General features: G+C 35.2%; 1 protein-coding gene across 8 annotated transcripts in view; it reads left to right on the top strand.

Annotated features, from left to right (window-relative positions):
* The window catches only part of PHTF2 (putative homeodomain transcription factor 2), a 129326-nt gene that overhangs the window by 84969 nt on the left and 16685 nt on the right, over nt 1–27672 (top strand). For 6 of the 8 annotated variants that reach the window (XM_060196348.1, XM_060196346.1, XM_060196350.1 and 3 more), the window contains 7 exons: nt 4700–4886; nt 6259–6414; nt 11567–11785; nt 19921–20049; nt 21994–22266; nt 22475–22606; nt 26690–26776. In XM_060196348.1, coding sequence (XP_060052331.1) covers nt 4700–4886; nt 6259–6414; nt 11567–11785; nt 19921–20049; nt 21994–22266; nt 22475–22606; nt 26690–26776 — 1183 coding nt within the window. Of the gene's footprint in view, nt 1–4699; nt 4887–6258; nt 6415–11566; nt 11786–19920; nt 20050–21993; nt 22267–22474; nt 22607–26689; nt 26777–27672 lie in introns of those variants that run through there. The other 2 variants (XM_060196349.1, XM_060196354.1) reach the window with 2 other exon arrangements.

Raw genomic sequence — 27672 nt, 5'->3', positions numbered from 1 at the left:
ACCGTGTGTGTGTGTGTGTATATATATATATATATATATATATATATCTGTGGCATCAGTGTCTTCCACTTATGATTTCTTAATTTTATTTTATTTCCTTTTTTCTTTTTTCTTTTCTTTATTGGGGAATTAATGTTTTCTTAATTTTATTTTTTTGGTGTAATTTCTCAAGTGGTATTTTATTTATCTTAAACTGGTTATCTTTTTAATCTACACTATAGGTAAAATTGACTATGAATAGGTCATTTGTATTATATGACATTTTTCCCTAATTCTTGCCTCAAACATAAGATTATGTGTAACAAAAGGTACAGACATTGCTTTTTAAACAAGTAAAATGTAGACTAGAGCATAAATACTTGTTTTTGCTCATTGGGGTTTTTATGTAAGTTGGTAATATAAATGAAGATTTACCAAATAGGGAAATATAGGAAACTTCAAAGATAAATTAAACTTAACTCAAACTTGTATTATTACTTCGAATTTAAGGCATTTGAGGATTGTATTGTTAGCTTACATATACTTAATACAACTATCAGAAGACATAATTGAAGTACTGACTATTATGGACATTTATATGAAAATAGCCCCTCCCCCCTTTTAAAACTAACCTAGACATTTTATCAGTGATACTCAGTACTTCAATTATGTCTTCTTTTTCTTTATTAGTGATTTTTAAATGAATATTTTTAAAGTTTTTATTTACTTATTATTGGATAGAGGCAGAGAGAAATTGAGAGAAGAGGGAAAATAGGAGGGAAAGAGACAGAGAGACACCTATAGCCCTGCTTCAACACTTTTGAAGCTTTCCCCCTGAAGGTGGGGACCAGGGACTTGAACCTGGGTCCTTGGGCACTGTAATGTGTGTGCTTAACCAGATATGTCACTGCCTGGCCCTTTGTTTTTTTCTGTAGCTTTGATTCTCTGTTGTGTTTTCTACAGACAGGAATGAAGACCATTTTAACACCACTATAGATCCAATTCAAAACTTGTGGCCACAACTAGATAATTCATTAAATTTGCTTTGATCACTGTATTTTAGAGTTGGACTGGTCCTAGAAAGATTACAGATAGAATAAGTCTAATTTCATACACACCTCTCAAACTTGGTGTTATGGAGGACACACAGGGAAACGTGTGCCCTACAGTTTTTAACAGGCTGTGTTTGTGTGTAATCAGGATGTATGTTTAGCTCCAGATAACTGATGTTATATAGATTCTTATGTCTTTTTTTTTTTTTTTTTTTTTTTACCAGAGCAGTGCTCAACTCTATGTCTGTCTTATGGTGGGATGGGGGATTGAACCTGGGACTTTGGAACCTCAGGCATGAGAGTCTCTTTGCATAACCATTATGCTATCTACCCCTGTCCTGTACTTTTCTTATATTTGAGATTTTTGTGTGTTCTGTTTTTCCTCCCCTCATCCTTAGTTCCTAATTTACTGGCAATGAAAAATTTTATACTGTGTTTTCAACAAGCGTTATCTGCAACTGATACTCCTCACTAGTAAGTCTCTAATGCCCTCAAATAATGAAAAGGCTATTTTGGTTGAATGTGTTTTTATATATCTTTTTTAACATCATTCTGGTTTTCATGTTTGATACAATGGAGTTGAAATTTGAAGGCTTTCCAAAAGTTGTTTCAACTATTTGATTAAAGCCCCCTACCCCCCGCCCCTAACTAAAACAGCACTTTCTGCCTATTGTATTGGTGTTGCTAGAAGACTGAATGGTACTACTATAACACTGTTTCTCTGGTCCTTGTTCTTAATGTCCAGTTTATAATTTACTTATATTGTAGCTTGTATTTTTACTTGCATTTTCCAGAAAAGACCTATATTATCATTTCTCTTGCAAAGTAAATCATACTACATGTTTCTTTTTTAAAAATACTTTATTTGGGAGTCAGGTGGTAGCTCAGTGGGCTAAACGCACCTGGCGTGAAGCACAAGAACCTGCGTAAGGATCCTGGTTCGAGCCCCCGGCTCCCCAGCTGCAGGGGCGTCACTTCACAGGCAGTGAAGCAGGTCTGCAGGTGTCTTATCTTTCTCTCCCCCTCTGAATTCCCCTCCTCTCTCCATTTCTCTCTATCCTACCCAACAGTGACATCAATAACAACAACAATAGTAACTACAACAACAATAAAACAACAAGAGAGGGAGTCAGGCGGTAGCACAGTGGGTTAAGCGCACGTGGCGCAAAGTGCAAGGACCAGCATAAGGACCCTGGTTCAAGTCCCTGGCTCCCCACCTGCAGGGGAGTTGCTTCAAAAGTGGTGAAGCAGATCTGCAGGTGTCTATCTCTCCCCCTCTCTGTCTACCCCTCCTCTCTCCATTTCTCTCTGTCTTATCCAACTACAACAACATCAATAACAACAATAATAACTACAACAATAAAACAACAAGAGCAACAAAAGGGAAAATAAATATTTATTAAAAAAAACAACAAGGGAAGCAAAAGGGAAAATAAATAAATAAATATTAAAAATATATACTTTATTTATTTTTAGTGAGAGAGATACAAAAAGATGCCAGGGCATTACTCAGCTCTGATTTATGATGGTCTTAGGGATTGAGCCTCAGGCCTGAAAGTCTTTTGCATAACCATTACAATATCTCTTCAGACCCTTCTTTTTTTTTAACTGGGGGTGGAGGTAATGATTCATGGTATATCCATATATCTTAGATTAAAAAAAAAAAGATTCAGAAGATTGGACTTCCAAGCTTTGCAACTCAATAAGGAAGTGTCCTTAATGACTAGAATGCAGAACTCTGAAGACTGTATGGGATATGTTGTCCTCTTTACTAAGCTTATAGAATGTCAAGAGGGAGCAGAACATGTATTTGTATAAAACAGAAGCTTTTTAGACTTTGATGTCTTTGATGTTTTTAGACTTTGATGTGTGTTCAGAATCAATCCTAATAGCTCTTCCCCAAAGAGTGAACAGTTGGAGGTGATGTGGAGAATAAAATTAACCTGGTAGAAGACATGTATTTAATTGCCAAGCTGTGTGACTTTCAATAAAACACTAGAACTCTGTTATTTCTGATTTCTTGTTTTCACAATGAAAATTTAAAAGAGGCTGAGTGCATTCCGGGTAGTATGGTTCTAGGCCAAGAAGGGAGCAGTTACAGTAAGTGGGCTTTGAAGGGCTGCACAGCACTAAAAAAAGTTCATAGAACTGAGTCACTGCAATGTGCAAGATAATAGTTTTATGCAACTAAAAATTCTTTTTTTTGACCCACATAAAGATAGTGTGCTAGTTTTACTTTTCATATTTTGCGACCTTGAGAGCTTGGTTTGGTGGTTCTAGCAGGGGAACACAGCTACTCGCATACCTTGACGGAAGACTGGTCTGTCTCTGTTTGGGGAAGGCCATCTTCTTCAACTGAGCACGCAGGGAGGATGCACATGGAGCTGTGAGGGAAGAAGGGGACACCCACCTGGCCAGCCAGACCAGCTGAATCAACTCTTGTGATAATGGGGTGACAGATGTCGCAGCCAGACCGCCCTCACATCCCCTTCCATATTTTTTTTTTATTAAATTTTTTATTTAAGAAAGGATTAGTGAACAAAAGCATAAGGTAGGAGGGGTACAACTCCACACAATTCCCACCACCCAATCCCCATAACCCACCCCCTTCCATATTTTTGTAAAATTAACTTTGTAGAGAAAATTCAGGAGCATTTATTTCAATATAATTGCTTTTTATTTCTGATGACCATTTGTTTTTAATACCCATTCTTTTACTCTCTGTAGTCTCTGAAGAGGATTCTTCAAGCATTTGCTTATTAACCAGAAATGTTGTTATTGCTCGTGTTGTATTTCATATATTGAAGAAAATTTAATTTCTATAAATGAAGACCCTACCTTGTAACCTTTGGCTATTTATAAACTGCATGGTTACTAGTGTTTTTTTCAGAGTTTCTAGGTGAAAAACGGTTTCTTTATTTTTTTGTGTACTTTATTTCTACTCCATAGTTTAGAACCTTGTGTCAAGTTTTCCCTCTTATACCTACCATATTGCAAAATGTTCTATGTTTTCATTGTATATTAAAATAAACTTATGTGTATATGTATATATATATATATATGTAGTAATGAATGGTATTTGGATAAACAACAATATTAAGACTAAATGAAGCCACTAAAAGTGCAACTTATGGAAATGTCATAATAAGTTTTTAAAATTGAACTTCAAAAACATATTACTAAGCATAAGAAAACTGGCAAAATTTTGATCCCAGATTTTGTTCAAAGACCAGTTAATAATACTGAATAAGAATTATTTGATAATGAGCCAGCAAAATAGTCCAATTAGTGTGCTGCTTAACCATGTGTGTGACTTGTGTTCAAACCTGGCCCCCACCACATTGAGGGAAGCTCTGGTGTTGTGGTCTCTTTCACTCTCTCTATCTTTCTCTGTTTTTAAAAAAAGAAAAATAAAAAATTATTTGTCTTTTAGATTTGCTATTTGATGTCTTACAAATGCTATAAAGTAAACTGTACTGGAACATTGATTTATAAGTTTATTTTATATGATAGTTGTTCTATTTCTAAATTATTTATTATAAAAATAAAGTTAGCTATTATGATTCTGCAAATCCGCTATTATATTAGATTAACAGCATAATTTCTATTAGTAACACATACAAAATAGGTATATATAACATACCTCTGCATATTTCTTTTCTTTTTAGATCAAAAAAAGCAAAGAATTCAATTGATAAATCAACTGAAACTGACAATGGCTATGTATCCCTTGATGGGAAAAAAACTGTTAAAAGCAGTGAAAATGGTGCACAAAGCCATGAACCTCAGTGTGAAACTATTCAGCCAGAAGAGACTACTTGGAGCACAGGAATACTGAAGAACATTTCCAGCAAAGTAAGTGTGATTTTAAAAATAGTTATCTTGTCTCATTTTATACTAGCCAATGGAAAATAACTTAGATATAGTCATTGCCCTTTAGCTGTCTATTATCTCTAGAGCTTATTCGGTGACCTTTGACAAATCACACTGTTACATAAAGGTAAAAATCAGGTAAAGCAATAAACTTAAAATTTAAATGTCAGTATAAATTGGTGCCTTAGTTGTTTGATGAGTCCAATTTTTTTGAAATGTTAAAGCACTTTTTATTTTAGACTTATAACTTCTTAAATCCTTTTTTTCTCCCTGCCCATTTTCATGTGTATGTAAGACTATTTTGAATGGGAAATTGTTCTAGAAACTGAACCAGGAACCTGGTTTTCTATTTATATTCTCTTTAAGAAAATAGTGCCTTGTTTTTCCTACCTTTGGTATCAGCATATTTGCTTTAATTGTCAAAACTATTATTATTTTAGTGAGAAAGAAATCAGAACATTCATTGCTCCATCATGTGTAGTGCTGGGAATCAAGCCTAGGATCTCATGTGTCCAAGGCATGTATATGCTCACCTCCCTGGCAATCCCTTTCCCCAAAAATCTTTTGCTCTGGAGTCTCAATTTCAAAGTTTCCTGAATCACACAAAGTGATATATAAACAATTTGTTCATTGTGTGCACACATTTAGCTACTGTTCACCTCCTCCTCCTGCCTCATAAGGCATTGTTAAATCAGTGGTAGTCTTGAACTGATGGTAGTTTTGGCTTGCAAAAATAGTATAATTAGTTTATCTCAGGTTTTTCATTTTCTTTCATATTTATTTATTTATTTATTTTTCAGATTTTCAAATACTTTTGTGAGCAGGAAAATAAGACAATATTTGATAATAGTTGTTCAATTGCTCTTAAAGTAAAAATAATAGTATAGGGTGTCGGGCGGTAGACCAGCAGGTTAAGCACACATGTCGTGAAGCGCAAGGACCGGCGGTAAGGACCCCGGTTTGAGCCACCGGCTCCCCACCTATAGGGAGTCGCTTCTCAGGAGGTGAAGCAGGTTTGCAGGTGTCTATCTTTCTCTCCCCCTCTGTCTTCCTCATACCTCTCCATTTCTCTCTGCCCTATCCAACAACGATGGCATCAGTAATAACAACAATAATAATAAAAAACAACAAGGGCAACAAAAAGGGGAAATAAATAAATATAAAAAAATTTAAAAAATGGTATAGACATTTTAAGATATTTTTATGAAAGGTAGTACTAATTAATTACTTAGAGGCATGTGGAGATACTTGAAGGGATATATAATTTGTATATATAATTTTAGATTTCACAATTTTAAAGCTACAAGGTGAGTCAGAAATTGCCAGTAATCCTTTTTGTGTATTCTCATTTCAGGATATTCAAAGGACAACAACAAATGTCTCTGATGAAGTCTCCAGTGAAGAAGGTCCTGAAACAGGCTACCCATTACGCCGTCATGTGGATAGGACTTCTGAGAGCATTCTTCGGAATCGAAAGACACACCATTATAAGAAACATTACCATAGTGAGGTATACACTTTGATCTTACATATATATGTAAGATATAATTACGGATTGAATCCAGGATCTTATATGTGTGTGAACGTGCTCTACCCCCTGAATTACATCCCTAGCCCCTGGAGACATTACAGATTACCAATCATATATACTCACTTTATGCTTTTTCTCTGAAGATGCATACATTCAGTTAGTTGTTTAAAAGACTATTCTGAAGAGATGATCTTTGAACTCTTTGTTATTCTTCCCACAGTTTGAATGGCTTTATAACTTCTTGATTATAGAGCAGTTGTTACTCTAGGTGACTTCCTTCATGTTACTATCATCAGTTGTTAAGTTGGCTGTACTATAATATTCAGTTCTCTTTCTTTATTTGTATTTGTTTTTTCTTTAAACTCTACCACATTTCTCGAAATTAACTAGAGAAGGCATTTCATTTGTTTTATCAGGATTTTTTCCTAGCTACACATTGTTTCATTGTCACAAATGACTTACTTGCCTTCTCATTTTGGACTGCATTCAAACTTTTTCTTTATGATTTATGGCTAAATTTTTGAAAACTCAGATACTATGCTGTGTTGGAATGTGAATGCTATGAGGGTATGAGATGAAAAAAGTTCTTCGTGTTCTCTGTTACTGTTTCTCTAGTTATTTTTCTGCTGGCTGTGACTGCTTCTATTTTCACTGCCTGCATTAGACAATATGCCAGTGTTTCTTCTCATTCCTTCTTCATCCACATCATCCAGTCTACTGTCGTAAACCAAGTTACTAAATTTAGGAAATTAGCAATTTTATTGGACATGAAGTTAGCAGTTAATTGTTTCTGGAAGGGATTTAAGATATCTTCTAAAAGGTGGTTCTCACTTTCCTATAGAATAAATTACTTGATTTTAAAGATACTTTTTTTTTTTACTTTTTGTTTTATTTTATTATTGGATAGAGACAGCCAGAAATCAAGAGAGGAAGGGGAGATGGAGAAAGAGAGAGACAGAGAGACACCTGCAGCCCTGCTTCACCACTTGTGAAGCTTTCCCTCTACAGGTGGGGGCTAGGGGCTTAAACCTGGGTCCTTGTGCACTGTAATGTGAGTGCTTAACCAGGTGAGCCACCACCTAGTCCCAAGATACTTTTCTTACATCATGTTTTTTGTTCTTTTACCTTATTTTATTGTCCTGATTTTTGTACCTGTATGATTGCACAGCTTCTAGGGGATTCTTTTTTGTTTTCTTTCTGTATTGGAGAGAAGGAGAAGGAAAGGCACCACAGCACTGCTCCACTGCTGATGATGCTTCCCCTGTGCATTTTTTTTTTTTTTGTCTCCAGGGTTATCACTGGGGCTCAGTGCCTGCACCATGAATCCACTGCTCCTGGAGGCTACTTTTCCCCTTTTGTTGCCCTTGTTGTTTGTTGTTGTTGTTATTTTTATTGTTGTTATTGCTATTGTTGTTGATAGGACAGAGAGAAATGGAGAGAGGAGAAGACAGAGAGGGGGAGAGAAAGATATACCTGCTTCACTGCCTGTGAAGCGACTCCCCTGCAGGTGGGGAGCTGGGGGCTCAAACCGGGATCCCTAAGCCGGTCTGTGTGCTTTGTGCTATATGGGCTTAACCCATTACGCTACCAATCCACACCCCACCCCGCCCCGCCTGTGCATCTTGTGATGTCATGATGTCAGGATTCTCAAGTAATCTTTTTGAGTCATGTAAAGGATTATATAAAAATAAACCCTGGTCTCTATCCACATTCTTCATCTGTAGGTTGGGAGGAATTTTATAATATATTTTTAAAAGTTGCATTTCAGTTCAAAATTATTTTGATTTTCAAGTTAAACCAACATCAAAGGCTATTAAAAACTAAAACTATTGAAAGATTTGCATTTTAATGTTTATCACTTCAGTTTTTATTCTCCAAATTGCTTTTCCATTCTCCAAATTGATACATATATAGAAATATATATATATGTGTGTGTATATATATATATTTTTCTTTAGGAGTGTGATACATAAAACATTCATTAGGGGAGGCATTTTGTGCATTCATAGGGCTACTAGTCATTGCTATAAAATGACAGATCAGAAACCCAGCCATTTGTGATAAGCCCCCCAGATGCTAATGGCTATAGATGTGCTTTTTAGAAGCACCTAGTGTTTCAGAATCATTCATTTTCCTGGCAGTAAGAGGGTGGTAAACATTATGATTGGCTGCCATGTTGTTTAATAACATGGGCATTGAAGATAGATGGTAACTTGACTTTCATCATCACCCAATCCTATTTTTTTACTTTGTGTATTTAATTGGTTTCGTCTGTTTATTTATTACAAAGATGATAGTAGTATTACTTGATAAGCTGAGATCTAGGCAGGGACATGATCTGATAGTTTCTTTAAGCATTTGTCATTTTTTTTTTATTTCTAGAAGTGTCTTTCAATTGTTATCCCTCATTACAGATTAGGTTCTCATTTACAGAATGTAGCATTTGATGGGAAGCAGAATAAAAAAATCATGGTATATTTAAGCTAATTTGGAAAAAACTGTTTAACTTTTTTTTTCTATTTTATTGGACAGGACAGAGAGAAATTGAGAGAGGAGGGAGAGACAGAGGGGGAGAGAAAGAGACATCTGCAGGCCTGCTCCACCGCCTGTGAAGCAGCTCCCCTGCAGGTTGTTTAACTTCTTTAAGTCCATTTCTGTATCACCAGAAAGACCAAACCCATCTTGTTATTAGGATTGAATAAGGTTGTGCATACTTGCCCAGCACGTAACATGTCTATTATAAATACTTATTGCCTTCAAATAAATGATTTTCTCTTAATTTGACTATATACTCAGTTTCATCCATTTATAGATTTGAAATAAGCAGAACAAATCAGCTGATGATTTATCAAGCTGTTTTCTTCAATTCTAAAATTTCCTAGTTTAGGCTTTATTTAGAAGTTTACTGTGAAATTCAAAGTGATTGTTAACTACCTAGTTAATATTATGGGTAAATTTCTGTTTGTAATATAAGAAACTGGCAATAACTTTACATATTCCATTTGTAAAAATAACCCACTTTTAAGCAGGACTTAGAAAACCACACTCATAAAGAGCTATCTTCTTATCCATTAAGACACTCATTAGTTTCAGCTAGGCAGTCATCTTGCCTTTAATCCCATTTCTTATTTCTCTTTCTGATGACTAATCTTGCATCAGAAATTAATGATAGAAAATAATTTATTATCTCAGTTATAGGTATAGTTTGGAATTATACTGCTGTTATTTTATAGCCTTATAAATCATTATGAAATTAGTAATGAAAAAAGTTATCAAAATGTTTAAATCAGCAATTGTTAAATAGAATAGCCACTACTTTCTGAGCCTTGCTATTTAATGAAAACCATTTTGATAAAAACTGTTTAAGGCGTACGTATTCTGGTTGACACTAGTAAGTCTAATATAATTTTTATTATGCTATTTGTAATATAAAGCAGACTAATTTTTATCCCCTTTTTTTCTGTGTTAAATTTTCTCCTCTTAATCATTTTCCTGCTCAGTTCTTTCAAAAAAATTTCACTTCTCCCCCAAATGACCTTCTCCCACAAATATTTTATGAGCACACTAAATATATATTCATGATCTCTAACTGTAATATCAATAAACTACCAATAATATATCTCATTCTAAATATTTTGTTACCTATGGTCAGGATAGCAAAATAATAATAATAATAATAATAACAACATTTGGTTTTTGTCTTTCATGAATGTCATGTGAGTTTATATTTGAGAGTATTAAATACATAAACACTTAGTAAACACGGACAATATTATAGATGTTGGATAGCAATACAAAACTTATTATCAAATGCATATAAATAATAACTTCACAGAGTGATCTTTCTAAGTAGATGACAAACTTTTATAGAACCTCTGCTCTGTACTAAGTTTTGTATAAAAAGCTGCAGATGCTTGTTTAATTGTCAATATATCTTTAAATTCAGTAGTTTTATTCTTCATTGGTAGCTGACTGAAATCAACTAGAAGGAGGTAGAGATGGTATTCTTGACAGTTTCTTGAGTAGGCAGTAAGTGAAAGTAGGACTTATAATGCATAAGAACATGATCAGGGTTGAGTACCAAAAAGCAGACCATGTTTTAGTTGCTAGGGCATTTGCCCATTGTTGCTGGAGGAGAAAATTGTAGGGAAATAAAGTGGAATATATATATATATATATATATACATATATATGTATATACATATATATGTATATATATCATATTTGAAGATGTTTTCTGGGTTAAGAAATGTGAACGTTATTTGGTAGAGAGCTGCATTTTCAGGAAGGTTAATGTAGAGCAAAGAGGTCTTCTAGAAGGTCTTACAGCAATCAGACATGAATGGCAGTCTACATTGTAGACTGTGATGGGGAAAACAAATAGAAAAAAATATATAAAACATTCTAAAGATAGAATTGACAAGCCTTAGTGACAGAGGACAGCTAAAAGCAAATCTAAAAGTTTGAGCATACTTTGGTTGCAAAGATGGTTATTCAGTAAAGCTGTTTTGAATTAGTTCAAATAAATAATTGCTCAAATATTTATTTTATATATTAAAATTCATAAGAGAGAAAAGTGCATTAATTAGAAATTATTCAACTTGTGACAGATTTCACTTCTACACAGTAGATTGTTTCAAAAACACAACTTAGTAATTACCTTCCCAATTTAGGTTATTAACTGATTTTATGTCAGTTTATTGAACCTTTTGTTTGAAAAACATAAACAGATACATTAAGTCTTCCTATTTTTGCTAAAAATAAGACTATAATAAGAAACATTAAACATTATCATTTAAAATGGGTTAATAGTCACTAACTACACAGCCCATAGAATTTAGGCTAATTTCTGCCTGCCTGAATTCTGTAAGGTTTGTTTGAAAATAGGCAAACCCTTTGAATGTAAAATAACCTTTGGGCTGAGATATGAAATCAAATAAATTTTGATGTGAGATTTGTTACTCTTTAAATCTAACTATGCATCTTTAATATTTTGCTATTACATTACACTGTCATTTGACAGTGAATTTGTTGTTTTAGCAACAAGTAACAGTATAGGCTTCTGATAGTATCCTTTGAATTGGAAAGGACACATAAATTGCATTAATGTCAAAGACTATCTTGATTTCAGGATGTCCCTAAATCGGGTACTAGTTGCAGCTCTCGCTGTTCAAGTTCCAGACAGGATTCTGAGAGCACAAGGCCAGAGTCTGAAACAGAAGATGTATTATGGGAAGACTTGTTACATTGTGCAGAATGCCGTTCATCTTGTACCAGTGAGACAGATGTGGAAAATCCTCAAATTAATCCATGTGTGAAAAAAGAATATAGAGACGACCCTTTTCATCAGGTTGGTTTACAGTGTTGATTATGGGCATTATCAGTCCAGCTCATTTGAATGTATGTATAAATTTTATGGAAGTAAAGGAAAAGCTTATGTTCAATTAAATTAATATTTCTGTGTATTTTTTCTTTTTTGTGAGCTGTGGTCTGACTTCATTGAAACATTGGATCTTGGTATTTATATTATGGGTCTCTTTCTCATCTTGCAAGGACAAGTTACTGAGAAGTTTTTAGTAAATGGAGTTTTATGAGTCAAATTGTGTTTTAGATACATAGTCAGATTGGCCTTCACCTATGACTTCAACTCAGCCTATAGGATTGTAATTCATAAATCTGCAGTTGATGAATTATCAAATTTATATCTCCAAGTGCCTGGAGTAATGCTATCCAACAAAAATATAATCAGAGTCACGTGTCATTATAAATTTTCTGGTAGCCTCATTAAAATTATCTAAAAGGTAAAGTTAATTTTAACATATCATTTAACCCAGTACATTCAAATTATTACCACTTCAATGTATAACTAACATGAGACATACTGATAAGATATTCCCAACATTTTATATTTCTTCAAAATCCAATATGAATTCTTATAGTACACTTCATTATGACTAGACACATTACAGATATATGTGATTATGCTACCAGATTGAACAACACAGATCTATAGGTTATCTTCATTTGAGTGTTTCACCAGTATTCACACTTGACCAAACTCCTGCAAAATGGTTTTTTTTGCCACACAAAATCATGGTGACTGGCATCTCTAGCCACTCATTTACCAGTCCAGAATCACAGTAGTCATTTAAAACCCTAACTATTCCTCATTTTCTTCTCTCTTTTCCAGCTCCTCATGAATCCTAATACTAAAGCTATAAGAAAGCTCTTAGAAAATTAGACATAGGAGCTAGAGAGCTTGCTCACTGAGTAGGATGTGTGCCTTGTGTACTCACATTCGAACCCTGGTACCACAAATGAGTAGTGGTGGGGAAGTTCTGAGCAGTGGAACAGAATAGAAAGTCTGTTAACAATAAAATATTTACTATATAGAGCACATAACCATTACCTAGATTACCAGTCTTGCTAGTAATAAAGAAAATATGGATCAGAACAGTGAGATACCATTTCCTATTGATCAGACTGTCCATTTTCTTTTAATCTGACAATTTTCAGTGGTGGCAAATATGAGGTAAATTCTCCTAATGTTGACTTTTTTATAATGTAGCACAAGGACCCCTGGGCTTAGGTGATACTACCACCCTGAGCCAGTTTTTTCATTCTTTATTTTAGAGAGAGAGGAGAAAGATACTATAGCACTGCTCCACCATTCATGGAGTTCCCCTGATGTGGTCCATGGTACTGCCATGTGGTGCCAGGGCTTGATCCTAGGGTGTTCTGCATGGTAAGGACATACTCTACTAGGTGAACTATCCTGGCTCCTCAGTGCTGATGTTTATGTAACCCCAACTGCTGTGGAGAGTCTGTCATTATATAGTAAAATTGAGCAAGTCTGTCTACTCTTCCACTTCCGAGGAAATTGCTGAAGATTTGCACATAGAGACAGTAATGTTCACTGCATTGTATGTGTTAGTGAAAAGTCAAAAATAATAGCTTACAATGATAGAGTTGATAAAATCATGGCCATATGATAAAACAATAGACAGTAGTGAAATTGAATGAACTCAGAGCTACATGTATCCATAGGAATAAATTTCATTAATTTAGTTTTTTATAAAAAAAAAATCAAATTTTAGAGTTATGTTACAATATGTCATTTGGGGGGCCCCGGGTAGTGGCGCACCTGGTTAAGCGCACACATTACAATATGTCATTTAAACATGCAAAGTGACTGTTTATGCATAAAAGTTTATGCAGTAAGTGTATAAAAATGTACAAGGGGATAACAAACCAATTTAGGATAACAGATTGGGGAAATAGAAGAGTAAAAGCAGCAAAGGGTGCAAGTAGGTTTCAAATTTGCTTATGATGTTTTCAATTAAAATATGGAGTAAATAAGGGGAAAAGTTAAAATATGATGAAGCCATATGTTCTGAATATATTTAAAATGTTTCAATTGGGGTTGGCAGGGTGGCTCAGTAGTAGAATGTGTGTTTTGCATGGTTGAGACCCTAGTTTATATCCATATCACTACATAAATAAAAATGAATGTGTATGTGTATATGTGTGTGTGTGTGTGTGTGTGTGTGTGTGTGTGTGTGTGTGTGTGCACGCACACACACATTTTTGTGGGTTTGATTTCCACTAAAGGAAAAGTGTCAAGAGAATAACTGCAAAGAGATGAAGAGCAAAAATGAAGTCTGAGAGCCATTCAAGTTTGTAAAATGTGAAGTAGTAATTAGATTGAAATATAGTTGAAGGAATATCTTTGTCCCCACATCTCAGAAGATATCTAAGCACATATTTTATGTAGAAAACAGTAGGGAAGACTACCAAGATACTGGAAAGTGAAATTGCATAAAGAAATTTCTAGAATTCTGAAAGGAAAATATATTTAGAAAGGTTAACCTTCAACTTGAACCATTCAAGAGGAACATATCTGAGATAGGAGGAAAAGTTTTTGAAGCGAGGAAGAAAATATTGCCTGATCTGGGAGTATGGATCAACCTGTCAACACCCATGTTCAGCAGGGAAGCAATTACAGAAGCCAGACCTTCCACCTTCTGCATCCCACAATGACCTTGGGCCCATACTTCCAGAGGTTTAAAGAATAGGAAAGCTATCTGGAGAGGAGATGGGATATGGAGTTCTGGTGGTGGGAATTGTGTGGGGTTGTACCCCTCTTATTCTATGGTTCAGTCAGTGTTTTCTTTTTATAAATAAAAAATTTAAAAAAAAAAAGAAAATAGTGCCTGATGATCACTGTTCTTTTTTTTTTTTTTTTAAAGAATTTATTTATTTATTTATTCATGAGAAAGATAGGAGGAGCAAAAGAACCAGCCATCACTCTGGTACATGTGCTGCTGGTGATCAAACTTGGGACCTCATGGTTGAGAATCCAGTGCTTTATCTACTGTGCCACCTCCCGGACCACGATCACTGTTCTTTATTACCACCACTGCTATCACTGGGCTCAGTGCCTGCACAATGAATCCACCACTCATGGCAGTCATTGTCCCCCATCTCTCTCTGCCCCCCCCCCCAACTTTTTTATTTGACAGGACAGAGAGAAATTGAGAGAGGAGGCAAAGTAGGGAGGGGAAGAGACAGAGACACCTGTGCCACTGCTTTACCGCTTGTGAAACTTTGTCCCCTGCAGGTGGGGGTTGGAGCTGTGATCCAGAATCCTTACACATGGTAATGTATGAGGTACATGGTAATGTACAGCTCCCATCCTGCCCCCAGAGGTTCAGTTAACAAGAAAGGAGATGATAAGATAGGGACCTTGTGGATGGAGCTTTGCATGTTTTCAAACCCATAAACATATTTAAAGCGTCATACTGCCAGATTGTTGGAGGTTGAGCTATAATCTGAAACTATGAATTCATAATTTCCTGTTCAACACAACTGTATGATAGTTCTGGAATATAGTGATTTTAATTAGCTAATAAGAATTTACTATATACCAGACACAAAACAAAGTAATAGTAGATGCACTATAAAATCCTCATAAACTATGACAGTGTAATTTTTAGGATAAAAATGAGAAAATCAAGGTTAAATGTTAATGCAGTCAAAGTCCCCCAGTATAAACATTCATTCAATAGTTGTTATTCATGAGACAGAAGGGATGGCATATTAATTTAAATAGAGAATCTGGTGAGTGTTTGAACATGCTAAATGAAAAGGAAATGAAATCAAATAAGCCCTGGTAGATGGAAAAATAAGTATGTTCCAGGAGACACATGCATTAAAATCAAAGGCTTAAGAGACCTAAGATGAGAGGTTGTGGCTAAAGACTCATTTAAAAAATAAGAGTAATTTTGTGTGGTGACAAGGTCCAGGGTGTGGCCATGAGCATGGTAGAAAGTCCCAGAAAACAAACAAACAAAAAATCAACGTAGAATAAGACGTTGAGTTAGTCATCTTCACTGATGGTAATAACTAAAACTGCGGTTTAGGAAAATGCCTGTGAGTTATTTTCCCAGTTACACAATAAGTATCAGGACTTAACGTTCTTTTGCTCATTGTTTTACTACACAGTGCTGGTACATAGTAGGTGTCTAATTAGTTTGAGTGAATGTATAAAGCAGCCCCCTCCAATATGACAAGCTTTTTATAAATGACTTAGGAATTTTGTGGCTAGCATGCATAAATTGGTCCTAAATCTATCATACTGTGCTCACTTTTCTGTAAGATAATTTTTAAAAAGTACTCTGCATATCAAATTATGTAGTATCTCAGATTTCTCATTGGTGTTACTTTCAGATTAACAATTTGATTTATACAGGCTTTTTGTTCTAGGACTTCTAAAACAAAAGCTCTTTGTTTTCATAATAATGAAAATTAACTCCCTTTAGTGGTTTTTCTTATTTGACTAAGGTCCATGTTAGGTTTTGAAGAACGTATTCTGGCAGCCATAAAGATAGAAAAATTCTTCTTCATGAATAAATCAATGTATGTTATTTAGTATGTTACAAAGTTTGTTTTTAGGTGTTTTTTTTTTTTCTTTTTTGTAAATAATGACATATGTGGTTGGCCAGCAGTGGCACATCTCGTTAAGCACACCCAGTTAAGTTCAAAGCTCAAGTAACCACAAGGATCTAGTTCGAGCCCCTGGCTTCCCACCTGCAAGGGGGACATTTCACAAGTGGCAAAGCAGGTCTACAGGTGTTTTTCTCTTTCCCTATCTCCTCCTCCCCTATCAATTTCTCTCTGTCTTTATCCAATAAAACGGAAAAAATGGCAACCACGAGCAGTGACTTTGTAGTGCTGGCACCAAGCCCCAATGATAACCCTGGAGTCAAATAATAGTAATAATAATCACAAAACATTTTTCATAGCAGAAATAGTTACCACTATAGTCACACTGAGTATGTAATAAAATGTAAAGCCATATTCAGTTAAAATTCATTATTTAGTAGGTAAAGCCTTTTTTTTTTTTTTTAATAACCAGAGAGCACTGCTCAGCTCTAGTTTATGGTGGTTATGGTGGTGGGGTGATTGAACCTGAGACATGTGATAAAAGTATAAAATGGGCTTTCTCTGTTTTCCCTGATTCTTTTAAAAAGTGTTTCATGTAATGCAGCCCTCCATATACACTGTAGGCAGAACATGTTTCAACAGGACTTTTTCAGAAAACATTTGAGCAACACACATATAATACACACACAGAAATAGATAGAGTCTTAAAAATTAATCCTTTGTAGATTCACCAGCTTTTTAGTTGCTGTCATTTTTCTTACCTTTTTGCTTTCTGGAAATGGAAAAATGATATCACATGCTAGTTTAGAGTAGTGGAAAGGTTGCTAGACAAAATGAGTAGTTTTGGAAAAACAGTGAAGAATTCTTTGGGCTTTTTTTCTCACTATTTCTAAATGGACCTTCTTGAAGTAAATGTGTTTTGCTTCATAAATTAGAAGGGTCTTTAATTCATTATTACAGGATAAGATTTTTACTTTTTAAAATATTTTATTTATTTTGGGATAGAGACATTGAGAGGGAAGGAAGAGATTGAAAGGGGTTGGGGGGACAGAGAGGGGCCTGCATTCTTGCTTCAAGATTTTTTCTTTTTAAAAAGAAGCCTATAGATTAGTGGTTGATATCTTGCTTCTCAGGATCAACAGTTTTTTTTGTTTGTTTGTTTTTGATATTTTTTTCACTTATTTTTTAAAAATATTTTACTTATTTATTTTCTCTTTTGTTGTCCTTGTTTTTCGCTGTTGTTGTAGTTATTATTGTTATTGATGTTGTCGTTGTTAGATAGGACAGAGAGAAATGGAGAGAGGAGGGGAAGACAGGGGCAGAGAAAGATAGACACCTGCAGACCTGCTTCACCTCTTGTGAAGCAACTCCCCTGCAGGTGGGGAGCCGGGGGCTCGAACCGGGATCCTTATGCCGACCTTGTGCTTTGTGCCACCTGGGCTTAACCCGCTGCGCTACCGCCCGACTCCCTTGATTTTTTTTTTTTTTTTTTTTGCCTCCAGGGTTATTGCTGGGGCTCAGTGCCTGTACCATGAATCCACTGCTCCTAGAGGCCATTTTTTTCCCCCTTTTGTTGCCCTTGTTGTGGTTATTATTGTTGTTGATGTTGTTCGTTGTTGGATAGGACAGAGAAATGGAGAGAAGTGGGGAAGACAGAGTAGGAAGAGAAAGATAGACACCTGCAGGCCTGCTTCACTTGCAGGTGGGGAGCCGGGGGCTCGCTTTGTGTTTTGCGCCACGTGCTCCCAACCCATTGCGCTACCGCCTGACCCCCCATGACTCAAAAGTTTTTAGATAGTTTGTTTCTGGCTTTTTAGTTCCACTATGTTTCATTGTTTTTTTGTTTGTTTTTGTTTTAAGATTTTATTTACTTAATCTTGAAGATAGAAGGAGAAAGAAAGAACCAGACATCACCCTGGGATTGAATTCAGGACCTCATGCTTGAGAATCTAGTGCTTTATCCACTGCCCCACCTCCCGGACCACCCATTATGTTTCATTGCTAGTAAATCTCCTGGGAAAGTTTGATACATACTTTGGTGCAAGTTATTAATGTTTCTCTCAAACTAGAATACTTTGTTGGGGGATAAATGACAAAACATCATTTGAGGAATTAAGTTGATTGTTCATAAGTAGTACCCCATGAGTCTTAGGGTTCTCTGGTAGTGAGATATATAGAATAAAGTTTAGTACATATTAAAGTACTATATAAACAAGCTCTAGATAAAGGCTCTTTGTAATCAAACAACTAAATGTAAAAGATTGTCCAATAGCATGACCACTGCAGTATGGTTTGCCTACCATTATCATTTGTATTTATTCTGTTTATAGCAAACATAGCATATTTAGCTTTATAAAAAGAAAGTTAATGTATAAAGTGAAAATAATAATTATTCATATATTTCCTTATACATTATTGTAATTGTTTGTCTTATAACGTTAATTTAATTGAATTGAACCACATAACATTACTTTCCCTAGAGGAAATTACTGTGTTCCTTAAGTTAATAGAAACATATCATTACTGTACTTTAACCCCCACATTGTCTTATAGAGAATTAATGTGGCTAGAATGAATTCTTTTTATTTTAGAATTTAGTTTAATGGGATATGTGATAAAGTTCTTTCATTTAGACAAATCTACTCCAGTTTGGGGCTCAATCTTTATTTCTCTTAGTGTCTAATATAAAAGTCAGCATATAATCAATTTTTGTTTCTGTCTCTAACACCCAACTTTCCTATGTAAAATTTTTATGAGTGTTTTTTATTTTTTTTTATTATCTTTATTAGATATAGTCAGAAATTGAGAGGGAAGGGGAAGGGAGGGAGGGAGGGAGACAGAGAGATACCTGCAGCACTACTTCACCACTTGCAAAGTTTCCCCGTGCAGGTGGGGACTGACTGGGGCTTGAACCTGGGCCCTTGTGCATTATAACCTGTATACTCAACCAGGTATGCCACCACCTAAAGTAAACAAAGAAACTTAAGTATCTGATCCATTGTCCTATTTGAATTTTTTAATTTTATATGTAAAGCAACCAAAAAAAAAAAAACCCTTAAGTATCTGATCCTTTATGTTAAAGCTTTCCATTTTTTAAAATTTCTCAATGCATTGAGAAATTTATTTATTTTGCTCTGAAAATACTTTTAGTTCTGTATGCTTCCGTTTGTAATACTTGTCTGCTTAGAAGGAAAATATAAATTAATCCTTTGGAGGAATATCAGATTAAAAAACAGAACAGTAGCTAAAATAAAATATCAACGGTAGGTGTGTGAGGAAGTCTCTTTTAGGATGAGATTGTAACACAATTCAGTCTTGCAAAGGTGATCAAATCTTAGCAGTCAAATTTGATAGTATGTATAAGTCCTGCAGTCACGAAAACAATTTGATATGTATTTGTCTTTGAACATTAGTATATCAGTAACTATATAGATTGACAACTGAGTGCTTTTTTTCAGATACACTTTACATGTGCACAATATGTTTTATTTATGAAATATGGTAAGTGTTTTCACCAGTTTCTATTTCCTTTTTTTATAGAGTCATTTACCCTGGCTTCATAGCTCCCACCCAGGATTAGAAAAAATCAGTGCTATAGTATGGGAAGGAAATGACTGTAAGAAAGCAGACATGTCTGTACTTGAGATCAGCGGGATGATAATGAACAGAGTAAGTTTTAAAATTTCATTTGAGTATAAGATAAATAACTACCAGAATACAATTTTCAGTAACTGTTTCTTCAGCTTGTAAAAACTTGTATGTTTGATTCCTTTTGTGATTTAAACAATAATTTGTCGTGAATCCATTCTCATCTTTAATATTTTTACTCTTCTGACCAGTAATAGATGATATAATCTAAAAAATACCCTCTCTTGCATTATTTCTTTTACTTTCAGTGGATCAAATTGAGTAGCTGCTAGACATATAAAAGCGTTGGTGAAGACATGTTTTTTTCTCAATCTAGAAAATTTGCATTTATGCATGTTTGTCTATGTAAATATAAGAAGTATTGCCGCTAATTGGTACAGGTTGTGAGTAGTCTGAACTAGAGTTCAAATACTACAGATTTTATTTTCAGTTTCTTTTAAATTTTATTTACGAGATTATTTCTGTCCTCTAATTTTACCTGATTCTTCTGTATAACAGGGCATGATTTAAATTGAAATTCTGTATTCTTTGAACATTTGAACTACTGAGCATACTTTGTGAGCAGCAGGAGCTACAATTACTTGGTTTAGAAATTGATCTACTTTCAATTTTATATTAGTGTGAACAATGAATAGCTACTGAAGAGTGTCTAGACACTTGGATCCTTTTGGTGCTCTATACCATTAACTAACTAGCAAATTAAATTTATAATCTAATGATAAAAGTTAGCCAGATATTTAATACCCATCCCATGTGTTTAATATATATATTTCATTTATTTATTTATTATTGGATAGAGTCAAAGAGAAATTAAGAGGGGAGAAGGGGAGAGAGAGAGAGACAGAGACACCTGCAGCTCAGCTTCATCACTTGTGAAGCTTTTCCCCCTGAAAATGGGGACCAGGGACTTAATCCAGGGTCCTTGCACACTATAATGTGAGTGCTTAACCAGGTGTGCCACCACCTGGCCCCATACCCATCCCATGGTAACAGTTGTATAACTTAGCATTATTTTACTTTCTGGTTTCCTTTTTTATTTAATAATCCGCTAAGCCATTTTTTTCTTATTTAATTTTTTCTCATTCTAACACAATTCTCCATTCTAAAGTTGATGTCCATTTGTGTGTTGAGTTCCTTCAAGAAAAACACAGACAAATAAGTATAATTCTAGATTATTCTTTTTTTAAAAAAAATATCTTAACAACAAAGAGAGGAACATACACACACACACACACACACACACACACACACACACACACACACACACACACACACACACACACACACACACACCAGAACACTATCTCAGCCTTATGATAGTGCTGGGGACTGAACCACTGTGCTGTCTCCTCATCCTTATATTTTCCTTTAATGAACTGAAAATTAGTGAATATAAGATTTCATCTTTAATATTGTGTTCATGAATTTATTTAAAATGAGATAATTTTTTCAAGATGTGGGTTAGACCAAGACAATTTAGTCGTTCGTATTTATTTACTTATTGAACTAGAGATATGATAAGGACCAGTTTTTTTTTTTTATTTAAGAAAGGATTAATTAACAAAACCATAGGGTAGGAGGGTACAATTCCACACAATTCCCACCACCCAATCTCCATATCCCACCCCCTCCCCTGATAGCTTTCCCATTCTCTATCCCTCTGGGAGCATGGACCTAGGGTCATTGTGGGTTGCAGAAGGTAGAAGGTCTGGCTTCTGTAATTGCTTCCCCGCTGAACATGGGCGTTGACTGGTCGGTGATAAGGACCAGTTTTTTAAATGAAATACTGAATTGCAATTTACTTGTGGGATCTCAAACTTGGAGTAAATTTTAATTATTCACATATTAAAGCTTTTAACAAAGTGATTTCATATTGTTACAATCAAAATAATGTTCAATATAAGTTCAGTATATAGTAGTTAAAATTTATGTGCTTTTTTTTTTTTTTTCATTTTCTCTATAAAGGTGAACAGCCATATACCAGGAATAGGATACCAGATATTTGGAAATGCAATTTCTCTAATTCTGGGTTTAACTCCATTTGTTTTCCGACTCTCCCAAGCTACAGACTTGGAACAACTTACAACACATTCTGCTTCAGAACTTTGTATGATTGCATTTGGTTCTAATGAAGATGTTATAGTTCTTTCTATGGTCATAATAAGTTTTGTGGTTCGTGTATCTCTTGTGTGGATTTTCTTCTTTTTGCTCTGTGTAGCTGAACGAACTTATAAACAGGTGAGTATAACATAGACTTCTGAATATAGGATATTTTATCTACTTTATAATCAAAATATTCCTTTAGTATCTTGTTAAATTAATTTGACTTATTTGTTTTGTTTTGTTTTTATAGTAATTAACCACATAATATAAAAAATTCATATTTTATTGATTTTTGTTCATGACAACATTTAAAAAAAATAATCATTATCTTTACCTCTTTTAGCGATTACTTTTTGCAAAACTGTTTGGACACCTAACATCAGCGAGGAGAGCTCGAAAATCAGAAGTTCCTCATTTCCGGCTGAAGAAAGTTCAAAATATAAAAATGTGGCTATCTCTTCGTTCCTATCTTAAGGTAGAGTCATTGTGAAGTATTCAATGTGCTGACTCTCTGTGATAGTTTTAAGGTGACTAGTAAGAATGTATGGATATCTGATGTACAGTCACATACATAATCATATTCGTGCCATGTGGTCACACTCTTTTTGGTTCATATACAAACATCCAAAAGTGGTTTACTGATTTTTTTTTTTTTTAGATTAAGACATCTGAACCCTAAAAGACTTAAATGCATGTTTGGTAAATGATTCCAAGAGTAGTTTATGTTCATAAATCTAACTTCTGCTCATTAAAAACCAAGATTAAGAAATTTTCTTTCTATGGCGAATGGTTATCAAACACCAGCAGAGGGAGCTCACTGCTTTAAAAAGAATTAAAAAAAAAAAAATCCCAACAAGTGGCATCATGCATTGAAGTGGTCTGTTGTTTTAAAAATGCAAACTTGGTGGGGGAGATAACATAATGGTTATGCAAAGAGACTTTATTGTCTGAGGCTCTGAGGTCTCAGGTTCAATCCCCTATACCATCATAAGCCAGAGCTGAGCAGTGCTCTGGTAAAAATAAAAAAATAATTTATTAATTAAAAAGATAAAAATGTAAACTTGCATTTCTGTTATCAGTCTCCTCATGCCATTCAACTTCTTTAATCTTTTAAAATAATTTTCCAGTTATGGAAGTAAGGCATACAAACTCAGATATGGAGGGCAAGACAGTTAAGCACATATGTTACAGTGTACCAGGACCTAGGTTCAAGCCAAGCCGCCTATTCCCACCTGTAGTAGGAGACCTTCACAACCAGCAAAGCAGTGCTGAAGAGATCTCTGTCTCTCTCCCTTGCTATCTTCCCCTTCCCTTTCATTTTCTGCCTCTAAACAATAAAAGTAAATAAATAAATATACATCTATGGAAGTGGAAAATATCTGAATTAGTTTTATAAAAAACACATCTGAGAATTTTTTTTCATTATTACATAATTTATAATAAATTTCACTATGTATCGAATGATCATAAAAGTTTACTCCAAACCAAATATCCTCTGTCATGCCTGGGTCTTTATACTTTTAATTTTGAAGTAACAATGAAAGAAGTGAAGGCATTTTCATGCTATAGATCATTGTATTTAAAAAATAATTTTTCTGCTCATTACTTTAACTTATGAATTCAGCTCACTAAATCTCCACTAATAACTGCTACAAAATGACATAGATGTATTTTCTCATTCATGACACTTCTGTGGTCATTACTTACCTCAAATCTTACCCTCACTAGCATCCTTAAGAGTATTACATTCTTCTGTACACTGATTATTTTAGTTAATAAACATTTATTGAATATTAACCATGTGCTCTTCACTACTGATGAGCTAAAAGTCTCTACCTTTGGAAGTTTATACATTCAGGGAGGCAAACATGTAACCCTAGACCCAAGAATTGGTTTTAAATAGGTAGCTATTAGGAAGTATCTGTTGACACTTACTTTCCTTTCTTACATTTTCAACATCTAATTTATCATCAATTTCCACTTTTTCTACTTCCAGAATATATCTGGAATATATTTGTTTCTCTTTGTTTTCATTTCTTCCACCCTAATTGAATCTATCATTGTACCTAGGGCCTCATCTTATGCATTGGGCTACTGCAATTGTCTTTTTATTGGCCTCCCAGCAATTATATTGACTTCTAGTCTTTTAGTGCTAATACTTTGTTCATTATTTTACCAGGTTTAAAAGAAATATACATAAATCTTGAAACTTTTGATAAAAGTATCTGTTGTTCTTAGGATAACATTAACAGAAATAATAATGTACTTGGTAATCTACCTCCTATACCAGTCTTTCTTGTCTTATTTTTTAAACACTTTTCTCCCTGCATTCCTGCACACTAAACTGTTTCAGACTTTTATTATTTTTTTTTCACTACAATTTTTCCTTTTTTTTTAATTTATAAAAAGGAAACACTGACAAAAGCCATAGGATAAGAGGGGTACAACTCCACACATTTCCCACGCCAGAACTCCATATCCCATTCCCTCCCCTGATAGCTTTCTAATTCTTTATCCCTCTGGGAGCATGGACCAAGGGACATTATGGGTTGCAGAAGGTGGAAGGTCTGGCTTCTGTAATTGCTTCCCCGCTGAACATGGGCGTTGACAGGTTGATCCATACTCCCAGACTGCCTCTCTCTTTCCCTAGAGAGGTGGGGCTCTGGGGAATCAGAGCTCCAGGACACATTGGTGGAGTTGTCTGCCCAGGAAAGTCTGGTTGGCATCATGGTAGCATCTGGAACCTGGTTGCTAAAAGAAGAGTTAACACATAAAGCCAAACAAGTTATTGACTAATCATGAACCTAAAGGCTGGATTAGTGCAGATGAAGAGTTGGGGAGTCTCTGTTTTGTAGATAGTTAGTAGGCCTATTATAGTTATATTCCAAAGGGCCCATGACTGTACTAGTTGTTTTGTTTTGTTTTGTTTTCCTGAGCTCAACATCTGATATGCAGGTGGATCCAATTTATTATCTGGGGAGATGATGTCATGGCTGGAAAAAGGACCAGAAAGCTGGATCAGGGAAGAGAGTAGCTCTCAAATATGGGAAAGGTGTATAAATATTGCTGACTGTAAACCCGATCGATTTAATGTCATCTGGGGCCCATATTCAGCTTAGGAGCCTATGTGACCTCTGCATCCCTGTAGATCTGAGCTCACATTCGGTGGTCATGACTAGGAACGTTCCAAGCTGCCCCTATTTCAGGACTCATCTTCCTCAGGTGGAACATAGAGTATGTTGTCCAGCCTCCCTTCAGAGGATGGAACAGTCTCTACTGTTATTGATCCACGTTGGAGGCAAGGTCCTATGGGGGGGCCACAACAGGGTCTATTGTGGTGTTCCTGATAGAGATGACTAGTAACAATGGAGAGAGGGATCTATTTGAGGTGTAGCCCCATCATGTCTATTTGGGAATCTCAGGACTCCCCAGCTGATGGGGTGGCCTGGTAGTGACTAAAGAGTCATCATTGAAGTATCCCTGTCTCTTGCCATTATTCAGCTTTTGTAGTCCTTACTTTGGTAAGGTTAGCTTCAGAGTGACTGAGGGAAGTATAATAGGAAGTAGGTGAGGAGGTTATCTAAGTCTAAGTAGACACTATTTCACTAGGAACTTTATGGTGTCTTTTTTAGGTCTTTCTACTTGCTTGCTGCATGTATTGACTCACTGCAGACTATTATGCATTTTTGCTTTGAGGTATATATTTTGCCCTAATTTATGGATACATGTGAACATATGCCCTATCTCATAGGACCTGGTCTATATCTAGGTTTTGTGACTTTGATAGGAAGTGAATCACCTGAAATGGAATTAGAGAATCCTATGAAAGGAAAGGTCTCACCTGAGTAATGAGCCTGAAGGGTTGACATTCTATACCTGATGTCTCTGGAAACAGTCCAAAGTGAAGCATACCGAGGTGGTACTCGTTGTGTTGATTAGGTTGGGATCAGCAGATGGAATATCATTTGGTATGAATTGAGAGAAGCATGCAGGAACGTGAGCCCCTCTCTAGAGGTTCCTTTTTTATGCACTTTGCATGCTCTTCTTTCTGCTTAGAACACTACCATGTGCCATCATGGCCCTTACCCCAATGCCCAAATAGGAAATGGTGTGGGCCTGGGAAGATCTCTCTAAAGAAGTAATATTGACACCAAATTTCTTATCACTTTCTGAAAACATCTTGTACCTTTCTCTCTTAACATTTATCCCATACTTTTACATCTGTAATTGTGAGCCTTGTAGTGTGAGTTTTCTGCTAGCTCCTATGAAAGTACCTCACTCTGAGCAATAGCTCAAGAAACACTTTCTATATACATGACTAGTGTTTGACAAAATGAAGTGTTTGACAATCATGCTAGGAACTCTATGCTATGTATTCACCATTTTCACTGTATTACAAATCCTTAGAAAATAATACTTCATAATTAAAACTCATCTGACAGACTAGCGATATATTCAGCATTATAAGGTATGATCATCTTGCAATGATGAATCAGCATGGAAATTGGCTGCTAATTTGTAAATATATTTAAAATTTTTTCCCTTTTTTTGCCCCCAGCGTCGAGGTCCTCAACGATCAGTCGATGTAATAGTTTCATCTGCGTTCTTGTTGACTATCTCAGTTGTGTTTATCTGTTGTGCCCAGGTAAGTAAACTTTTTTTTGTACAGAATTTGAATAATTTGATCTGTAAATACTCAGTTTAAGAGATTTTCTAATAACAATCACAATAATAATATGTGTAAGCCTAATTACACATAGTTTGAAATGAACTTTTAAAGTTTTTCCCTCTAGTGGACGAAGTCTTATTCATCTTTAGGTCATGAACTGAAACTAGCATATTTTTAAATGCCTAATGGTTGTACACATCATAATTAGTATTCAATCTATAATTCATCTAGTTGTCTATACTTACTAGAAGAAACTTACTAGTGGCTGGAGTCCTTAAATTGTTTCAGACTATTTCTCACAATTCTGTCTTACTTTATTTACCCTCCCTCCCTTCCTTTCTCCCTTCCTTCCTCCCTCCCTCCCTTCCTTTCTCCCTTCTTTCCTCCCTCCCTCCCTTCTTTTCTCTCACATCAGAGCACTGCTCAGCTCTGGTTTGCCGGGGTGCTGGGGATTGAAGCTGAGAGCTAAGAGCCTTAGGCATGAAAGATATTTGCATTATTATTACGCCAATTATCACTGTAACATGACTGCTTTGATCTATTAAAAAAAATCTGAGTGATCAGAATTTGTCAGGAAAGACAAAAGTATCTCAGGGAATCTCAGGATATAATTTATTCTATAATATTTAAATTTCCATTTTAAGTATATGACATACTAGTTAATTTACTTTTTTCTCTCTACTTTAAAATACTAAACAAGTCTCGGGGTGGGGGGGTTCAGATTTTATAGATTTATTTATTTTTATTTTCATGAGATTAAAAAAAAACAGTACTGCCCAGCCCTGGCATATATAGTGCTAGAGATTGTGCCTAGGACCTCATTCATGCAATCCCTGTGCTCTACCACTGAGCTGTCTCCCCACAGCTTTTTA

This window comes from Erinaceus europaeus, chromosome 8, assembly GCF_950295315.1.
Source record: "Erinaceus europaeus chromosome 8, mEriEur2.1, whole genome shotgun sequence".
NCBI lineage: Eukaryota > Metazoa > Chordata > Mammalia > Eulipotyphla > Erinaceidae > Erinaceus > Erinaceus europaeus.
This window is presented reverse-complemented; position numbering and strand designations above follow the sequence as displayed.